Source organism: Coptis chinensis, chromosome 5, assembly GCF_015680905.1.
Source record: "Coptis chinensis isolate HL-2020 chromosome 5, ASM1568090v1, whole genome shotgun sequence".
Taxonomy (NCBI): Eukaryota; Viridiplantae; Streptophyta; class Magnoliopsida; order Ranunculales; family Ranunculaceae; genus Coptis; species Coptis chinensis.
In genome coordinates, this window is record NC_141460.1 from 67787599 (window position 1) to 67807175 (window position 19577).

The 19577-nt window shown below is 37.2% G+C and overlaps 1 protein-coding gene and 1 pseudogene across 2 annotated transcripts; one reads left to right on the plus strand and one right to left on the minus strand.

Moving 5' to 3' along the window:
• Nucleotides 1-1191: 1191 nt before the first annotated feature.
• On the plus strand, nt 1192-3874 carry LOC147498505 (uncharacterized). The gene is made up of 6 exons (XM_086559056.1): nt 1192-1553; nt 1677-1898; nt 2003-2176; nt 2297-2403; nt 2540-2859; nt 2952-3874. Exons 1-6 carry the CDS (start codon nt 1332-1334, stop codon nt 3620-3622), a joined length of 1716 nt encoding a protein of 571 aa, XP_086415182.1. The 5' UTR covers nt 1192-1331; the 3' UTR covers nt 3623-3874.
• Nucleotides 3875-5386: 1512 nt separating this feature from the next.
• Nucleotides 5387-15803, minus strand: LOC147498506 (DNA replication licensing factor MCM7-like; annotated as a pseudogene). Its single transcript, XR_015194314.1, has 15 exons — nt 15733-15803; nt 15584-15651; nt 15430-15489; nt 15117-15340; nt 14723-14900; nt 14479-14601; nt 14307-14396; nt 13412-13554; nt 9386-9563; nt 8801-8992; nt 8072-8244; nt 7631-7834; nt 7041-7208; nt 6680-6901; nt 5387-5813 (listed from the first exon to the last, which is right to left on the minus strand). The product of XR_015194314.1 is annotated as a DNA replication licensing factor MCM7-like (transcript).
• Between the last annotated feature and the right edge of the window lie 3774 nt (nt 15804-19577).

Consider the following 19577-nt stretch of genomic DNA (forward strand, 5'->3'; position numbering starts at 1 on the left):
CAAGAACATTCCTTGCAATCTATTTCACCTAATAAAGAATCTGCTAAGTGATTATATTATGAGGGTTAACTTCAATATCAATATCATGATTAGTAGGCTATGTCCACTTGGCAAATGTGACACGTTTTTATGCTGATATTTTCAAATGATGCAAGGGACCCTCTAACCTACTTACTATATACAAGACGCCAATCCTTTTGGCATGACACTATGGCCTTAATTAAGCTTGAAGAAATAGTGAATTACTGAATTCAACCTTCAAATTATAAACAATTGAATACCTGAAAACTAGTTTTTTAATATTAGAAGTCAATATAGATTCGACTTGCTCTTAATTATAATTTATAAATCAGCTTGAATTTTGAGGTTTGCGTTTATTTTGCTTTTGATTGCTGATAACTGGCTGTTGATTATGATCTGTTTGCGGTTTATAATTATTTGTTTAATGTCTCTGCTGATTAGGAGAAATCTACCACACAAATTAACATCACACATGATATTTTGGGCGCCATTGTTGGTTTGAAAGGAGACTAGCTTAGCTAGTAAACTCAAAACTCGATCAATCAACTTTCAAATTATCAGTTGGAACAAATTTGGCCAGCTATCATAATTTACTCTTATCGTTAGAAATGTTTTTTGCACACAAAGATTTCTAAACTCATTGTTAACCGTAAATTTTTTGCAAGGTTCCACAATTCTTATGAATTACTTGAATCATCCTTCATATATTGGACCTTATAACAACGTTTTTCACCATCTCGTAAACCCTATTCCTAATTCAGAAAAACCAAATTAACGGGTATTAAATTGCCTAATTTAGAAGAAATTAAAACAACAATACAAGGTGTATTAACCCACAATTGTGGTACATAAAATTGCCAAAGAAAAAAATAATGAGTATTAAATTACCATCTATTTTAAAATTACAAATCCAGGTCACCAAAAGGTCAAATCAAGTCAATATAAGTAAAACAAAAAGTACAGATTCTAGAAAATCTTATTTACAAGCTAACAAAAAACTAAAAATAAGGAGTTTAAAATTCTAGAAGAAACCAATCCAACGAAATGGCACACAAATGACGGCTTCATCAAATAGGTGGACTCTTTCTCTCTCATTATAAAAAAGGATGATTAGGCTGTCATAGGAGTCCCAAACTTGGTCATAAACTAAACTAATTAAGGAATTTTATGAAGACTCAAATTCCTTGTGTTTGTTTCTTCTGTTTTTCGGTTTCAAGTTTACTCTCTATTTCTTCTTTGTTTGTTTCCAGTTGTTTTGGATAGCAAAGTTTATCTGAAAAAACGGGAAACGAAAAACAAAACAACAAACCATGATTCAAGAAGAAAGTTATGGTGGTTGTATTGTATGGAAGAATAGAGACAGTGATCATGGTGGTTTTTCTACGTGCCATCAAGACTTACAAGATTCTTTCATCCGTATGGACAACAACAATGGTATGACGAAACGAGACGCCTTCCCGTTCCATGGCTTGGTGTCTGATTCTAAGCGAGTTAAACGCAGGGGCCTTCATGAAAATCATTACCATCATCAGGTATAGTACTGCATGTGGTGTTTTTCACACTTGTTCTTGCTTCTTTGAATCCTTTTTTTTTTTTTTTTTTGACTTTGTGTTCAATGGTAAAGCGGGTTGCTTACTTACTATGTTCAATGGCAGGATGGAGGACTATTGAGTGTGTCAACGGAATCTAGTCCTATAGGATTGAAACTGACAAAAACTCCATCTTTTATTGATTTGCTCGAGGCAGCGCTGTCATTAGAAGAAACCAAAACTAGTTTTGAGAAAACTAGTTCTGAGAAACGTCGGAAAAAGGACGCTGATGAAAAGTATAAAGCTGTTAATTTCAATGCCAAGTTGCTTAGAATTGGTTCTTGGGAGGTAGCTTCTTTACTTCAACTTTTTTAACATGCATGGATCGAATATCATCACTAGCTAGGAAGTATTTGGTAAAAGCTTAACATTGCAACTATTTTTTTTTGCAGAGACATGCAAAACGCGAATTGGATTTAGTAGCTAAATGTTATTACCAAAAGCGCAAACTAGTCTGGGAAATGTTGGACAATGGGCTGAAGAGCAAGATAGAGATTCAATGGTCGGATATTACTGCAATTAGAGCAGCCTTCTCTAAAGATAATAATGATGTTCTAGAGATTGAGGTTAGCCCCCGTTACGTACCTCAAGTGGTTTTGTGCCTAGCTTTGTATTCTTTCAAAAAAGTTGAGATTTTTTATTAGGAAAATTGATTTTGATAATGGCACTATTTGGGTCTCATGCAGTTGAAAAATGTACCCCTTTTCATGAGAGAGACGAATCCTCAACCCCGAAAGCATACTAATTGGCAAGCTTCAGCTGATTTTACTGGAGGCCAAGCAACAAGATATAGGTACTAATATAATAGTCTCTGGGTGATTAGATTTAGAATTCAACTTTGTAGCCTTTTATTTCTGATGTAATTTTTTTGTTATGTTTAATGTATGTTTATTAAGCTAATGTCCATGGCTGCCATGATCTTTCTTCAGGAGGCACTATCTACAATTCCAAGAGGGTACCCTCCAGCCGCACTATGAAAAAATTCTACAATGTGATAAAGACTTGAGGAAATTGAGCCTGCAACCTTTCCCTGTTAACAGATCTCATTACTTCCAGCTAAACATGTCTGGGAATCAAGACTACACTATTGACTTCAATAGACCACAACCAGAACTTCCCTCCATCATCCAGTTTCCACAGTATGCTGGTATCCAAGGTCCTGCTTATGTTCCTTTTCTGCAAGCTCAAATGTTCGTTCCAACACCAAGACCCTCAGTCACTTACTCAGATTTAGCCTCACCCTTGTCAGGTAATGATACTTAGCTGTATAGTGTTTTGTGATTTTGTATATCATCATTATTTATGACAGTTAATTGATGACTTGCAATTATGATGACTTAGTTATGGAGTTCCCTCGAATGGAAAATCATGGTGGAAACCAAGACATTGAGCACCCAAGGACTTTATGCATGGGTGCAACAATTAACAGCCAGAACATATATGAAGCGAAGTCCACCAACCAAGTTCTTCAGAATCATTATTCTTATCCACTAAGGGTAGGCAATGGATTAGAGAGGCCTCCTTCAAGCAACACTTTGCTAAAAGAGATCCACGACCACCTACTTGGTGATTCAATGCCATCAACCTTCTCTGATGAACAAAAGGTGAAGGCAAGAGTGAATTCCATGAGCAATCTCCGCCAGTTTGCACAGGAACAGACACACACGTGTTTTGATGAACAGAAGCTGATGACAAAAGTGAATTCCTTCTGCAATCTTCTACAGTTATCGCAGGAACAAGCAGCAATTAACAACAACGGTACAAGTGATACTGAATACAGTCAAAGTACAAACAATACGACGTCTTCATGGAGCAGTGGAGAATCCAACGGCCATGGAGCAGTATTGTCCAAGGAAACAGTCAATGTGTTGCCTGTTAAAGAACATATCGAGAACAGATTGCTGTGTCACCAAAGAAACTCTTCTTTTTCAGAGTTATTCTTGGATCAAGCGTTGGAGAAGTGGGAAAAGCTTGCAGATCATGGAGGGTCTGACAAGGGGATGAACATGTGAAGGTGGTTGAAGTGAGTATGTAAAGGGAGCGGGGTGAATATAACATGTAAAGGGAGCGGGAGTGAGAATGTTTCTCACATTTGTTTGGTCCTTTTTGTAGATAGAGACTGGAAGTGGTTGTCCTAAATTTCCTTAAAGGGATGTCCACGTACAAATTAGGGGCATAGGGACTCTATTTTAGTTGACATTTTGAAAGAAGGTGTTCACTTCTCACCAAAATCAATGGAAATTTGATGATGGTTTAGTCAGTAATCGTTTTCTCCAAGTTTATATTTTGTTGTTGTTTTTCGGTTTTTAGAGCAAAATAGATACATATGTTCAGTGATGATGGCCAAACATATGATGTTTGTCATTGTTGTTTGGTGATTGCAATCTCCATATTTACTTGTCAAGGCTTTGAATTGTAAGCAGTTGCAGCTAGCTTCCTTACTGGGGCGGGAGTGATAGTGGCAGTTGTTTTAGCTCTATTCTTAACCCTTCCATTCAGTATCATTACAGCTATAACACAGATCATCACGTACTATTTGCAAGTATTGAGGGACGGTTCTACATATATACAGGAGGTTATAGAAGTTTGATTTCATTTTAATTACTATATTCAAACTAGTGCCTATATAAACACTGAGGAGTCATTGTTACATAAGATTGGGAACTCTCGTTTATCGTTTCACTGTTATATAATATCGGTTACATGTATGTAGGATATCCTCTTGCTAATGTTGCTTTCAAGACCAATTAATGGATACATCAGTAAGACTCGGGCATTACATTTCTCTCAGAATTCAAAGTACATGGCAATAAGAATCAATAGTCTGCGGTTCTTGGTGCGAAAAAACTGTTGTTCTTAATTGCCAAATCAAATTCGACCAGAAATCTAGCCATAAGACCATATCTCATGGCATTAATGTGTTAGTTCAATAAGCGTCCTAATGAGAGTCACTGATATGTTAGAATTGCGATATCCCTAAAAGAGAAAAGTTGGCATTATTTTGTTATTGAGAGCAGTCCATTTGCTGCAGTTAGCGGCACTTTTTTATTGTGGCATTATGATTTTGAATTGTATCAACAGTAATTCTTTAGTCCCTTATTTATACATAGTTCAATCGTGAGAACTGAAAGATCTATGGTCACCTCCAAGGTCCTGATGTCCAAATTGATAATTACATAAATATGAGTTGTTGGATGTAGTTGGTCGGTACTGTGATTTTGTCCGGTCCACTTCGTCCCTACATGGAGTATGTAGGGAACGTAGTGCAAATTAGAGGCTGGAGGCAAGCCTACGTTTGTCACTGCATGTCCTGCCCCAGATCACAACTTCATAACCAGACAACTCAATCATGAGATGGATTATAAGTTTCTCAAGTGTCTGCTAAATTTTTAACTTACAGCTTCTGCTTTCGAAATTTGCAATGGCCGAATGACAATATCATCTTATTACCAGCCTAAATTTCTTCACAAACTAGCTATTAATGGATCAATAGGTGAATAAGAAGACACCCCAGTTGTGACTTGTGACTGAATTACACACGTGAGCCCGGTGAATCTAGAATAGAACGGCTTATTAACTAAAAGATAACCCGCCTCAAGTCACCTGCGCTTCTAACTTCTAAGTATAGTACCAGGATGACTAGCCCTTGTCAATTTCTCCACATGTGGACAAGACATTTGAAATATCATTCCGGTCTAAATAGGAGTTGATATCAAGCTCCTTAGAATTAATAAATCCATATCAAGCTCCTTAGAATTCTAAAATTGGCTGCAAGCTAAACACCAACCAGAGTTCTGCTTTAACTAAAAGTTACAACTACATGACATGCCACATATTGCCAGACATCATCTTTCAGCGAATTCGATATGATGAATTATATTGGCATTCGTCCCTTTGTCCTTACATTTGCAGCTATTGCTTTTCTAGTCGTTCTGAACATTAGAACAGAGGATGTAAGCTAAGAACTTTGCACACTGATTGCAGCTTGACTGTTAGTTGACGAGGAATATTTAGCCTTCCTCAACCAGCTATATCCAATCAAATTTCTTCATTTCGGGATATAAATCATAAAAGCCGCATCGTGTGTTTTCCCCGGGATCAGGCATCAATGAAACGGATGTCAAATGTGTTGGGATGGATCTGCCAAACATTCAGAGCTGCATATTCCTCCAAGCATTCCTTCAATTGAGCTTCACTGTATCCCTATTGACATGCAACACATCAAAATTCATCAATATCATAATGGGACTGTGGGAACATATTTTTGGTGAAACTTGGCTACTGCAACTTGTGACCAACAATGATCAAACATATTTAACAGGAGCCAATTAGAAATAAGTAGAAGCCAGTGACCCAGTTCATGCAAGAGGGAAGCCAATCTAACTAGAGAAAAAGATAGAGGAAATCTAACTATTATTTGGCATAATCGGTAACCTTCGTAGATTTACCAAATGATGTACAGGGGAGGTGCTAATGATAGGTTGATAGTGTGAAGCAGAGTCATCCCTTATTTCTACTGTAATGTGCTAATGATAGGTTGATAAACAATTATTGTTTTGTATTATCTCTTGCTAATTTTTTAATAAGAAAAAATAAATAAAGTTTTTCAACGAAAAAAATAAAGAGATCCTTGATGGGATCCACTTAACAAAGAGTCCTGAACACTTGCTGCATTTTTATGTTGGAAGAACAGAGATCATTATCCGTTTCTTATATGTTGGAAGAACAGAGATCATTATCCGTTTCTTACAATCTCATTTTCTGGGTAATAGACTTTGTGGCACATAGTCCAACCATTGTTTGGTTCAACCATCCAAACCATCAGGTAATCCCCAGTCTGGTAGACACCTTCAGTTAACTAGGTCTTATGGTGATCTCATCATCTATCTTCTGCTGGTAGAATGGTTTCCCATGCCATTCGACCAGAATAACAGAAATCTATTTCGAAATTGGCATTGGTTTTAGAGTCGGACATCCAGTTGATTGAGTGAAACCGTAGTAGCATAGTAGTCTGTGTCTTAGATGATAAAAATCTGTTTTCTTGTTTGATATGAGAAAAATCAACTTACCTTTCTTGAGATCCAGTTGAGTGCATCGGCATAGCTTACGTCCAACTTGTTCGTCCTTGCTGCTTCATCTCGCAGGGATTGAGTAGATGTCAGATATTGCATCTAAACCAGATTTCTGTCTATCATCAGAATACAGGAGAACTTTGACATCTGCATCAACCTCAGAGCCTCATCCACATCACTCTGAGCTACAGTTTCTGAAAACCTGAGCCTTGCTAGAGCCTGTAAAGATGTAACTCAGTCAAGTTAAGCAATTGTACCATCCAGCACATAATAACCCGATTTCATGAATATGGAATATGGCTGTAGAATGAATGTATTTGAAATAAGGGAACAGAAACAGTAAGGAGCTATGACTTACAGAGGATATCCATAGAATGCTGAGTAGGGTTAAGCACAGTCATTATAGGAGTGGGGTGCACTTGTTTTTGCTTCATCTTGGCGGATACCAGAGTATGCACTTGCAATATACTCTTCTAGGTCCTTTGGGACGTATGGGGACACTTTCCTAGCAGCGGAAATATAAGCCCTGGTAATCAGAGTCAAGGCAAGGTATAAGTATAAATGAAAGCAGTCCTCTCCTGAAGGTTAACTCACTTCACAAACTGTTGATAACTGCATTGTATAGGAAACTGAAAATGGATTGGAAAAAAAATAACATACATTATGGCAGATTTCGACACATCACGAGTGCCCTCTTTGCAAACATGCACAATTTACCGATCAAATAAAAAAAAAAAAAAAAAAGGTGGCAATCTTTTCAAAATCAATTGAAAGAATTTAGAGTGGAATTATCAACATTCTAATGGCACTTCATTTAAAAGATAAGCAATTTGGCACAATAGAAAACATATCTAAATTAGACAACAGTAAAAAGCTTAGAGAGGTAATCAAACAAGATATTTCAAGAATTTGAGTTTGTTCTCTTGGGGTAGAATCTTGTAGAGTTACCTAAGAACAGACGGTTCCAGTGGAGCAAATCCAAGAGCAGGAGATTCTTTATTCTGATGAACATATACAACATGTCTGGCTAATTCAAGGTCATTGTCCATATCTGCCCGGTCTAGTATCAGCCACAAAAGGTCAAAACGTGACAACAAAGCTGGAGGAAGATTTATGTTTTCCGCTGGGGTCCTCCGCATATCATATCTTCCCCTTTAATAACATAGTTAAACATATTTTTGAGTTAAAATTTTGGGTTTAACAAATAACACTATATACTGTTAAAGCTACCTAGTTACTTTCAAAATATCAACAAGCGCTGTCTGCCAAAGATATTAACTTCTTCAACATAGTTTACAAAATTTTACTAGATCACTGCCGCTATATTTTAATACAAATGGAACTACTTCATAATGTGCACTTATTCAAGTTATCAAAACAGAATTGTACCAGGCAGGGTTGGCGGCAGCTAGAACTGCAGTTCTTGCATTCAGGGAAGTGGTGATCCCAGCCTTTGCAATGCTGACAGTTTGCTGCTCCATCACTTCATGGATTGCTGTTCGATCTGACTCTTCCATCTTGTCAAACTCATCAATGGCACATATCCCCATATCTGCGAGAACCTGCACCACATGTTTTCTCTTTAAGTTCCGTAAGTTCCTTTGAAACTATAAACTAGACATAGGAGCCTAGGATTTCTCCATATATCTGTTAGTAAGTAACGACCGACAGTTTCGATATATGAGGACAAGTGTCCTTGTCACAGGATTATGAGCAACAAATTGTCATTAATTAAATTCCTTGATTCACAATTATCTTAGTTTCATATTAAACCACTCCAGGTTACAACTTTGTAAATGTGAATTTGTGTCGTATACATTTTTACTTACACTCACAAACACACAACACACCATACGGAAGAAACAGACTCTATTCAGTGTGGCTACAGCGCAGATACAGATTGGACTATCCGTGGACATAATTTTACATCTATAATCTATATACAAGTGCCTGACGGTACAACAGCATCATTTGATCCAGGTGTTTGGCGTAGTAGCATAGCAATACATAAGATGTTCGTTTTATAATACACAAGATGGTTTTAGCATGAATTTCTTGAGAAAATGTGTTTTAAGGGAGACGGAAATACAAGCAGTTGTCATAAATGACAAATCTTACCAGAGCTCCACCTTCAAGAACCATCTCATTTGTAACTGGATCTTTCTGGACAGCAGCGTTAGACCAACCCCACTGCTTCCTCTGCCTGTAGTGTATACTCCCCTTTGGTGCAACATTGATTATGTGCTTAAGAAGCTGACTTTTTGCAACCCCAGGATCCCCCATCAAACAAACATGCAGGTCTCCTCTGATCTGCATTTCCAGATACGTTTACACATGAACACCTTTACCCAAGTAAACATGATAGAGATGGATATAAATAGATCTGGATATACATCAGAAACATTCAAAATTTCAAGTTATCATCGGAAATGCAGATTCTGAATGAAATCTAGTTTTCAGTAGAGTATTAAATTCATAAATAGTAAGACAGTATAAAGTTAGAACTTATAGCCATGAGCTTTACGGGAAACCCAAGAACTTAAAATCCCCAATATGTACTTCAGTTCCTTATATCTATCAAATAATTGATATATTTTTGAAATAGAAAAAACAAATTTAATTCATCTATTACTTTAATTGAACTGATTATAGATTAGCTCAATGAAAGTACAATAAACACCAGTTTGTTTCAGATATATTTACCTTCATACCGTCTTTCAATTGCCGGTGAGGAGCACCTACAAGAAGAAGAAGTAGAGCTTTTTTGACATCTTCATGGCCAAATATTTCAGGGGCTAAAGACCGCGATAACTTATTATAGATGTCTCCGTCCTCGGCTAACCTAGCAATCTGCTCTTCCTCATCGCCTTTAAGTTCATACCTGTATAGAGAAATAACTCGTCATGTTGACAACTGTATGACTCTTCTGATACTTCCTTTGTGAGCTCGTTTTCTTTCTATATATGATTAATAAATGGAAAGACATTCGTGCCAGAATAGCTATTATGAATGTCTGGAATGCATTTGGTGAAGCCAAACCAACCAGAATCACTTCTCATGTGTGCATCATTTCAATTATGTCGGCAAGATTAGTCAAATTTTCTCCTCTGAGAGTAAAGTTCCAACACATTATCACAAATTCAAGCCCATTGTATGATATCCAAGGCTACTTTCTAGTGGATTTATGTCAATATATATGCATAGGCGCATAGATAAAAAATAACGGTGCAAACTCAGCGAAAAAGTCATGAAATTCAAATGACTGAAATGAGATAGCCCATTCTATTGTACATTGATGAAAAGTTAGTAAAAAAGCCTTGAGGAAGAGCCGCTTTAAGTACCTGGCTACATCTTTGAGACGTTTTAAGACTACCAGACAATATTGAATCCACCTCGATGCACTTCCAGTATGACTTCAGCTAACTTTCCAGACTACCTATTAAACATATGGAACCTGATGGCATAGGTCACCCAATCAGCTCCGCAGAGCCAATCACCAACTGCCTACACATAAAGGTTATACTCATTTCACCTAAATCCCTAAATTTCCGTTGTTTAAACTATCAGCTTTCAAGAATTCTTTCTTACCACCCAGCAAGCACTCTTACATAACCAAATGGTCATTTATACTAGAAAGTGAAGTATATGAGCTAAGCATTTCTCTTCTGCTAACCTAGTGGATTTCAATCCTATTGAAACATGACATGTGCAAGAAGTGGAAAACTTTTTATTTGAAATTAGAGTTCGGGAACGTCCGAGTTAAGATGATTTTGAGGTCGATCCAAAACTGGGATGGCTAGACAGAAAAGCAGTTTTCCAAATGGCACCTAGCGTACAACCATCCAAGACTAGTGATGGAAGTCTTTACAAGGAAATATCACCAGAGTATAATTTAACTCCTAGAGAAGCCATCCAAGATTTAAACGCTGTTTGTGTTGTTGGTAGTGACATGTAAAAATAAATTGAAAAAAACATTATTTGAGGTTTGTACAAACAAATTTTATCTATGCTAGGCATTCACATCTCTGCTTCTGATTTCCAAATAGATGAAGTTGGCCCTTTACCCAAAACCTCATAAGCGGACAAAAATCAAAAACATCCATTGGCAAAGAATACAGCTCTACTGCAGAGCTCCTTCTGATCACTTACTATAAATTTCACTAAAAGTTCACCAACCACCATCAATGAACTAACCCAACTTCCCCAGAACCTCAGAGAGCATAACAATGATTACGCCAGGAGTTTTCGTGAGAAGCAACTACCAGTAGCATTTTCTGAATCTTGCCTTGTTAACGTGTACGTCTTTGGTGCCACATAGTCAATAAATGTGTTCCAAATTTTCCTGACACTAATGAAGATGAATAACAAACCACTTTTTGCAAACTTTTGGGAATCGCAAAGGCAGGACACAACCCTAGAGATTGTTTGCTAGTGAAAGAAATCCGTGACCAAAAACTCCTCCAACCAAGAAACGTTAATGATGACTTATCATCACTTCGACAGGACATCAAGAAATTACTTGACGCATAAATCTAAGACACTGATCTAACCTCGAAAAGAAACAACAATCCCACAAATCGACTATCCTAAGCTCAAATGAACGGTCCGCTACCCTAAACACATAGGTCAAATATCTGGTCGAAGCTCATTTCTTAAGTAATATATTCACCTATCGTGAACTCCAACTAACAGAACAAAACTATATTTGACGCTATCCAGATTTTAACCACAAGGGCCACCGGTCCACATGATAGTCCAGGCAGAAGCAAGCTGATGAATACTGATTAAGGTGGAGTAGACCTATGCCCTTTGGAGGAGACTTGGACTAATCATAAGCCTTTTTCTCGGGTTTAATCGACTCTCAGGCTTCCCAAATGCTACATCAATATATTGATCTCAGGCTACATCAATATCCATGGATTTTACCAATCCATGGAATCATTTCCATCAGAAACAATGCATACTCAACAAGCTCTCGGTTATAGTATGAAAGTTTGACAACTAATACACAACCAACATGGATAATTATCAACATACTCCGTAGTCTGTGTTTCCTGTGGTAACCTAAATTTCTCAGTTATATTGCCACGTTGAAAGCCAAATTTTCCTTATATTATTCTTTTCTAAAATATATTTGTTACAGTTCTAAAGGACATCTCCCGAGTACGGCTCAGCCCACCCCGGAAACCAACTAAGTCCTCTTTTTCTCTCCAAACTCTCTTCTTCATTAGCAATAAGATATTTTCACTATATTTATAGCAGAATAAGAATAATCTATGCTAGGTGAGTCTTCTCAGTCTAATAGGAGGTCTGATCCCTGGAATCATTCCATCCCACTAAGCACCATTAACTTGGGCATTGGAACAATACTCAGATATGAGGTACCAATTTTGATCCAAAGGCTCGCCACTAATCGACCACTCTTGGGTTTACTTTTGTTACAAATATGGGTGTTAATTATTTGAAATCTTGAAACCATCGTGCACTAAAGACCATGTATTATGTCTCTGCCTCTACTGACTATAATTACCAAGTACAGACTTGACTAAACATCCAAAACTCCAATGGAGACTCTGAGCTGTTAATTGTGCATCCCAAAACGGTAACAGGGCCTCCCAAAACGATATTAAAATGATAAAATCCAATGCACAGAAACAAATTGCTGAAATTTTCATACTCTGTATAAAAACAGATCACATTTTATACAACAGGAAAAACAAATAGCGTTACTGGCTACATGAGGTCAAAAATGATCGTGTTAAATACAAACTGCAGCATGTTATAGTATGTACATTTCAACCTGCACAGTCAGTGACTTTTACAACTTAATTGAACTTATCTCTATCAATTGCTAAAAGCAGACAAATTCATATACTTCCGACTTTTCATATACAAGTTTCAATCAAATTTTTGGCCTAAATAATGATAAACAACCAAAAATGTGTACCCGTAACCAATTAAGTACCAACTTATACAACATACTATGGTGCATTTCACACTTCTTGACAACGTGCTTTTTTCTTTTTTTGCAAATTCACAATAACGTGCTTTAAAATTTCACAAGTTAAACAAATAGCTAAGGCGCGCTGGACAGACATTAGCTCACTGAAAATCCCTGAAATTACTAAAACAATTTGTTGGCAAAATTGTTTTTATAAAACCAAGTAAAGCTACATACATCCTTGTAATGCATTTATTGTAAATTCATTTCTTTAATTTTGCCTGTAAACTAGTTACGAAATTTTTCTGTAAACTAATGTCTGTCAGCATCACAGCAATTTGTATAACTTGTGAAATCTTGGTAGTACGTTGTATGAATTTGCAATGAGAGAAAAAAAAAACATTGTCACAAGTGTGAAATTCACCGATGTAAGTTGTATAAATTGGTAATTAAACACAACCAAATTGTCCTCTGCATGCAAATTTGAATCTCTTCGTGCAAAAAGAATTGTTGGCTTTCAAGGAAGCTCCAAAAGCAGTAACAATATAGATTATATAAAGCAGTTCATTGAAAATTCTTTAGATTTGTGTATGAGGCTGGGCAGGGCCTCTTATAGTTCTGTTACATTTCACACACTCATCTGTCATCCAACTATAGCTACATAAAGTTTTAAGTCATACTTTTCAAGTTCCTAGTAATGAGTATTCAGCAAGCAACTTAATCTGAAGGCAATCTCCTATCTTGGTATATCATATTGAACAGAAAAAGATATTTTTCAGGTTACTTACTCCTCATATTTTTTCTTGAAGTGGTTGACAGACATGGCTTCCAAGTAAGTATCTGCAACCAATCCTGCCCGCATTGCTCTAAATCCCATGTAAGGTATAGGAAGAAAAATGCCAGAGAGTTCAACAACATCACCAGGAGCAACCTGCACAAGTCCAACAACACTTAACTATCATCAGTGATTAATGCAAACAATGGGAAGACAAAACAACAATACTTCCATGCTCCAAAAGAATAGCATTATCAATGCTTTTAACCACACATTATGCATTTGTATTACAAGTATACTGTTATCCCTGTGTATGCATACAACTCTATGAAGCATGAAGGGTCCTGGTGTTTGAATGAGAAGGGGTAGGTCTACTGAAGGAAAGGAATTCCAAGAATTTATGGCATGAGCACCCTGAAAATAAAGGTCAAGTGCTCAAGCTTCTTTTTCTGATTGAGCATCCGTGTTAATTTTCCTTGTTGATTTTGGAGTCAGAGCTTGACATATTTCAAGCCAAAATCTGAGGTGTATTCACAATTGTAGATTTTTGCGGAGAACATAACTTCCAGGGCATTGTTCGATGAATATGGTCCTTAAGAATGAACCACTATAGCTTGTATTAGTTTTGTTTTGCTTAATCTATAATGTATCTTACACAAAAACATTCATTACAAGTTTATAACATGCTACAGGGACAAAAATGACCTTTTAAGAACACATCATGAGTGGGCCCTTGAAACTTGAGACAACAGCGATTTAATATAAAAGTTAAAAACAAATTTTATGTGGAAGCATTTTCTTGTTATAATGAACACAGAGTTAGCTTAAATAACACTTATAATTTCATAAGAAACATTAATGCTCCCATAGATCAATTCATTCGCTACAATAATAAAATATCAGCTCACCTTCCTGGTGAGTTCTCCTCTGAGATGAACAGTCATGGACCTTGGAATATGACCTTTTGGGACATGCTCGGCTAATTCTTGGATCTTTGCCTGCAAAAGCACAAATATTTTACTCAAAGTAAAGCTAAAGACTTCAACAAACTTGTAAAATTTAGAAATGCATAGAGAATACCTCCTGAAACTTCAAAAACTTTGAAGCTCTTAGCTGAAGGATGAGATTCCCTTTTGCATTGTTTATTTGACAGCGTTTAGATGGGCACTCAAATAGAGGCATGAAGATCCGAGCAGTGACTTCCTGATAATGTTACAAAATAGAAAAAAATCATTATTGAACTCTATAAAACTGATAATTTTCTAAGTACTTAACTACTAGATCAGAAAACAGGGGAAACTAACAGGTCATTTTATACAATCACCTGATAAATTTCAAAGCCGCAGTCTTCGCATGTATAAACAGACACCTGCATCAGTGGCTTGACATCTGAACAACGGGTTACAATACCTGAAATTCTAACAAGCTGACCGATGTAGGAAGCCTTAACCTCTCTGATAGTAAAAATGGGCTCTTTTGAAGAAGCTTTTATATAAACTTCACTGCATTACCCAAGGTGACACATTAACAAACATATTTTGAAGTCGGTCTTTAACACACTTGCTGATGGAACCAGTAAAAGAGAATATCTAGTATCAAAATATAGATATAAATCACTGGGAGCTGACATTGGAATCTAATTTATTATTTACTTTATTCTATAAATCATCAAAAGTTGTAAATATCTACAAAACAAAGGGGTTTTTTTATTATCTTACTAGAAACGTTTAATCTCAGGAGGCATTCTCTGTTTGGGATCAGGCCCATCCGCTTTCTCGGAATCATCTTCCATTCTTTGTGTCATCAAAATATCATGATCATCATCTGGAAAAGCCTCAGTTGGTTCCGGCATTACCGTATCAATAGCTTCCGCAAAAACACCGAGATATCTACGCGTATTCTCCATAACTCTTCTAAAAAACTCTTCATCCAAATCTTTATACTAAATAAAAACACACATAAAAATCAAAACTTTACACAAATTTGAGTTCAAAATTGGAAAATATTAAAAGGGGTTGTAGGTAATCTTACATTGAATAGATCTTCGAGATCAATTTGGACTGAACGGAGTTTATGATTGGCGACATCTTGCTGACAAATTTGAATAATCAAAATTATTAAAAGTTTGGGGAGTTTAGAAAAAAATAGGTGTAAATTTTTATATAAATGGGGGGGGTGTACTTACAAGTAAGTTGAGATATTTGGATTCACCATTTGCATCGGCATAGTTTAAGAGAAAGTCTCTTGCAAGAGCTGTTGACAGAAAAAAATAAATAAATAAATAAAGTTAGTTAAAAAAAAAAATGGCAAAGAGATATATATTTGAGGGGGTACCTCTATCAGCATCGAAATCTAAGTCTTTCATGGTTGGTGTGAAATGAGTGTTTGGGAGGAGAGAAAAAGACAGAGATGGGCGGGAAGAATTGTGTGTTTTTGGCGGGAAATGGATCTATGGACTAGTTTAAGGCCCACTAAGGCCCAAAACAGATCACAACCTACTGGAAGTTTTTTACAAAATGTGGAAAAACAAATGGTATTGCCTTAAAATAATGAGAATGTAAAATTTGTTGAATGCTATATTTTTTTAAGCTATGTTCATTTCATTTTAACACTTTTTTTTTTTTTCGATAATACCACATATATTTATAGAATTAAAGCATTACAGCATTACAGGGGTTATCTTGTTTGTTAGGATACAAAATGGTAGCTTCTCCCTTTGTTGCATATGGAAGGCCCATTGTGCTAACCCGATGAGCCTCACCATTAGACTCCCCTTTATCCAATCAAATTTACAGAACTCAAAAAAATGAGTTGAACGGACTACATAGTCTCTCAAGCTCTCATACACCCATGAACACGACTGGCTATTAAGTGCCTTTATAACCTCTGAACAGTCTCCTTCTATATACACTTCATTCCATCCAAAAGCAATGGCCAGTCCTATTGCCACTTCAGCTGCAACCATCTCTGCTTCCTCTGCAGATTTGGCTTTGAATTTCCTAATGCCTGCCCCTATCACTTTGCCTTCCGAGTCCCATGCTTGTGTCCCATTTCGCCTCTCTCGAAAGCAAGCCCTAAAAAAAGCGACATCAAATCTTAAATTAACACAATCATTAGGAATCACTGGGAATAGTGCATCCATATCATAGTTAACTCTATCTAAAATAAGCTCAGGGGGGTTAGAGATCTCATTCTGTTTTTTATTCTCTTCAAAGCTATTGATGCGGTTGGCCTCCAAATTTCACACTTCTTCTAATGGTTCTTTCCCCGTTTGGTGCCCTTTGCTCAAACTTGGCTTCATTTCTTGTTTTCCGGATGTTGTTAAGCGGATAACAAGCCCGGACTCTGCCTGAGATATGTGTTGGCTTTTGTTATTACTCCAACTAAGAAACTTAGTGATCCATACTTTTGCATTGTTCTTTGCCTTTGCTTTCCATTCTCGGACCTAAGCCCTCGAGGTGAACCACGCCCATGCGGACCACTCACAATCAAAAACAAATGACTATCTGTTTCCATACTCTTTTGTAGCACAAAGGGCGGAGAACTCCCCTCCCATATGTCTAGCCTCCAAATTCCCCCTATTGGCAAAGCATCCATATACACTTTCCATAGGAACAGCTGGAGGTTAGCTGGGAGTCTAGCTTGCCATATATGCCTCACAGTATGAGTATTAATATTAGAGCTTTGCCCTATATTCTTCTCCTTTGAGATGTGTCTATAAGCAGATTTCACAGTGAGTTTTCCTGACTTTTCCTCACTCCAAACCATCTTATCCTTTCCTTGTCCCAAGGGTCTGATTAAAACTTCCTTGATCCTTGCAACTAAGAAAGGAGGAAAGAAGTCAGTGAGCTTTGCTTCATCCCATCCTGACTTGTCCTCCTGGAACAAGTCTGCCACATGAAGATCTTCCAGTCTGGGGTCTTCCACCCCTAGCTCTCTCAGAGTCTTGGGTTGTCCATTGCATGTCACCCAAGGGTCATCCAGAACAGAGGTGGAAGTCCCACTATGTATCCCCCATATCAAACCCCCATTAATCAAGTTGAAAGTTTTGTGTATGCCTTTCCAAAAGTAGGAAGCATACCCAGGTGGTTTCCAAACATCCCCAATCCAATTCTTTCCATATATACTTGCAAGAGTCTTTGTCCATATTGAATCCAAATCAGTAGCTGCTTTCCAAGGAAGCTTGGCCAACATGGCTACATTGATGTCTCTCATCTTTCTAAAACCCAAACCCCCTGCAGATTTTGGTTTGCATAACTTGTCCCACCCAATGGTGTGGACACTTTTCGAATTTTCAGTGCCATGCCAGAAGAACTCTCTGCATGCTTTGTCTATCTTGTCACATGTAGACTTAGGAAGCATATAAGTCGACATATTATACAGAGGAGTGGCTTGAACCACAGACTGGATGAGAGTAGCTCTTCCAGCCTGGGATAGCACCTTGGCCTTCCAGCCTTTAATCTTATTATGGATCTTATCCACTAAAAAGTCGAAATCCTCTGCCTTCCTTTGAGACAACATAATAGGAATCCCTAAATACTTATCCTTTGGATCAAAAAGCCTCATCTTCCAGAACTTTTTTAGCTTTATTTTGTTTCTAAACTTCAGGTTCCTACTAAAGAAAATGCTTGACTTATCGTAATTAATCAATTGCCCAGAAGCATCACAGTATTCCTTCAAGATGTTCTTGAGGTGTCCCCCATCCTCAAGATTCCCTCTTGTGAACAGGATAAGGTCATCAGCATAGAGAAGATGGGATATAGGAGGAGAAGCTCTCCTAATTTTAATCCCATGGATTTGCCCCTCCTCTTCCGCTTTGGCAATCATCCTTGAAAGAGCCTCGAGATAGAATGATAAAAAAGATAGGGGATAGAGGATCCCTTTGCCTCGAACCTCTTTCGGGGATGATCTTATCAAGAGGCTTCCCATTCAAAAGGACTTGAAAGGAAACAATGGATATACATTGTTTAATCAAGCTTCTCCACCTTTGGCTAAACCCCAACTTCTCAAAGATGTTATCCATCAAAGACCATTCTACCCTATCATAGGCCTTAGCCATATCTAGTTTTAAAGCAACCCACCCATTCTTCTTATCTTTCATGTTTTTCATATGGTGAAAGAGCTCACAAAATACCCAAGATTATCCCCTATATTTCTTCCCTTTATGAAAGCCCCCTGAAAGGGGAAACAATTTTGTTTAGGTGTCTCTTGAGTCTATTGGCTAACAACTTAGAGATAACTTTATAACGAAGTTACAAAGACTTATAGGTCTAAAATTAGCCAATTGCCTCCTCGGGTTATTTATTTTAGGAATAAAGAGCAATATAAGTTTCATTAAACATAGGGTTAAGCTCCCCTTGGTAAAGAAATCTTGAACAAAAGCAACAATCTTGCTTTGCCTACAATATCCCAAGTGTTTTGATAAAAACACCCTTGAACCCATCAGTCCGGGGAGCCTTAAAGGTCGCCCATCTTTTTTCATTTGTTCTCCAAATATCCTCATAAGAAGGGATAGCCGTAAGACTCTCATTTTCCTTATCTGTGATACAAGGGTTGAAAAGATTTAGGATATACTCATTTCTTGGGGGATGATCAGAGTGGTAGAGATTTCTAAAGTAGGAGTTAATATTCTCCCCCTTCAGCTTCTTCTTCCTCACTCCATCCTCCCCTTGCCTCCTCTTTTTCTATACTATTCTTCCTTCTTCTAAAAATGGTTGACAAAAGGAAAAACTTAGTATTCTTCCCCCCCTCCTTCAACCAGTGAATAGTGGATTTTTGTTTCCAGAAACTTTCCTCCTTTACCAACCACTCAAACAGCTCAGTTTTTAAACCTTTTGCTGTTTCATAATTGGCTAAAGAGAAAGGTTTCTTCAGCACCTCTTCCAGCTTTTTATTGACTTTTTTAATATTGGTAAAGATATTTCCAAACACTTTCTTGTTCCAAATGGAGAGATGCTGTTTAGTTATCTTATGTTTAAAAATGACATTGATATCCGGCAAATCATGAGAAATAGAATTCCAAGCAGTAGAAATAATTGGGCATGCAAGTACTATCGATTGAACCACATGTTATAGAATCTAAAGGGTTTTTCATGGTCTCCTCTACTCTCCTCTATGTCATTTAGATTTATCATGATGGCCAGGTGGTCTGAACTAGCATTTACCACATTATATACATG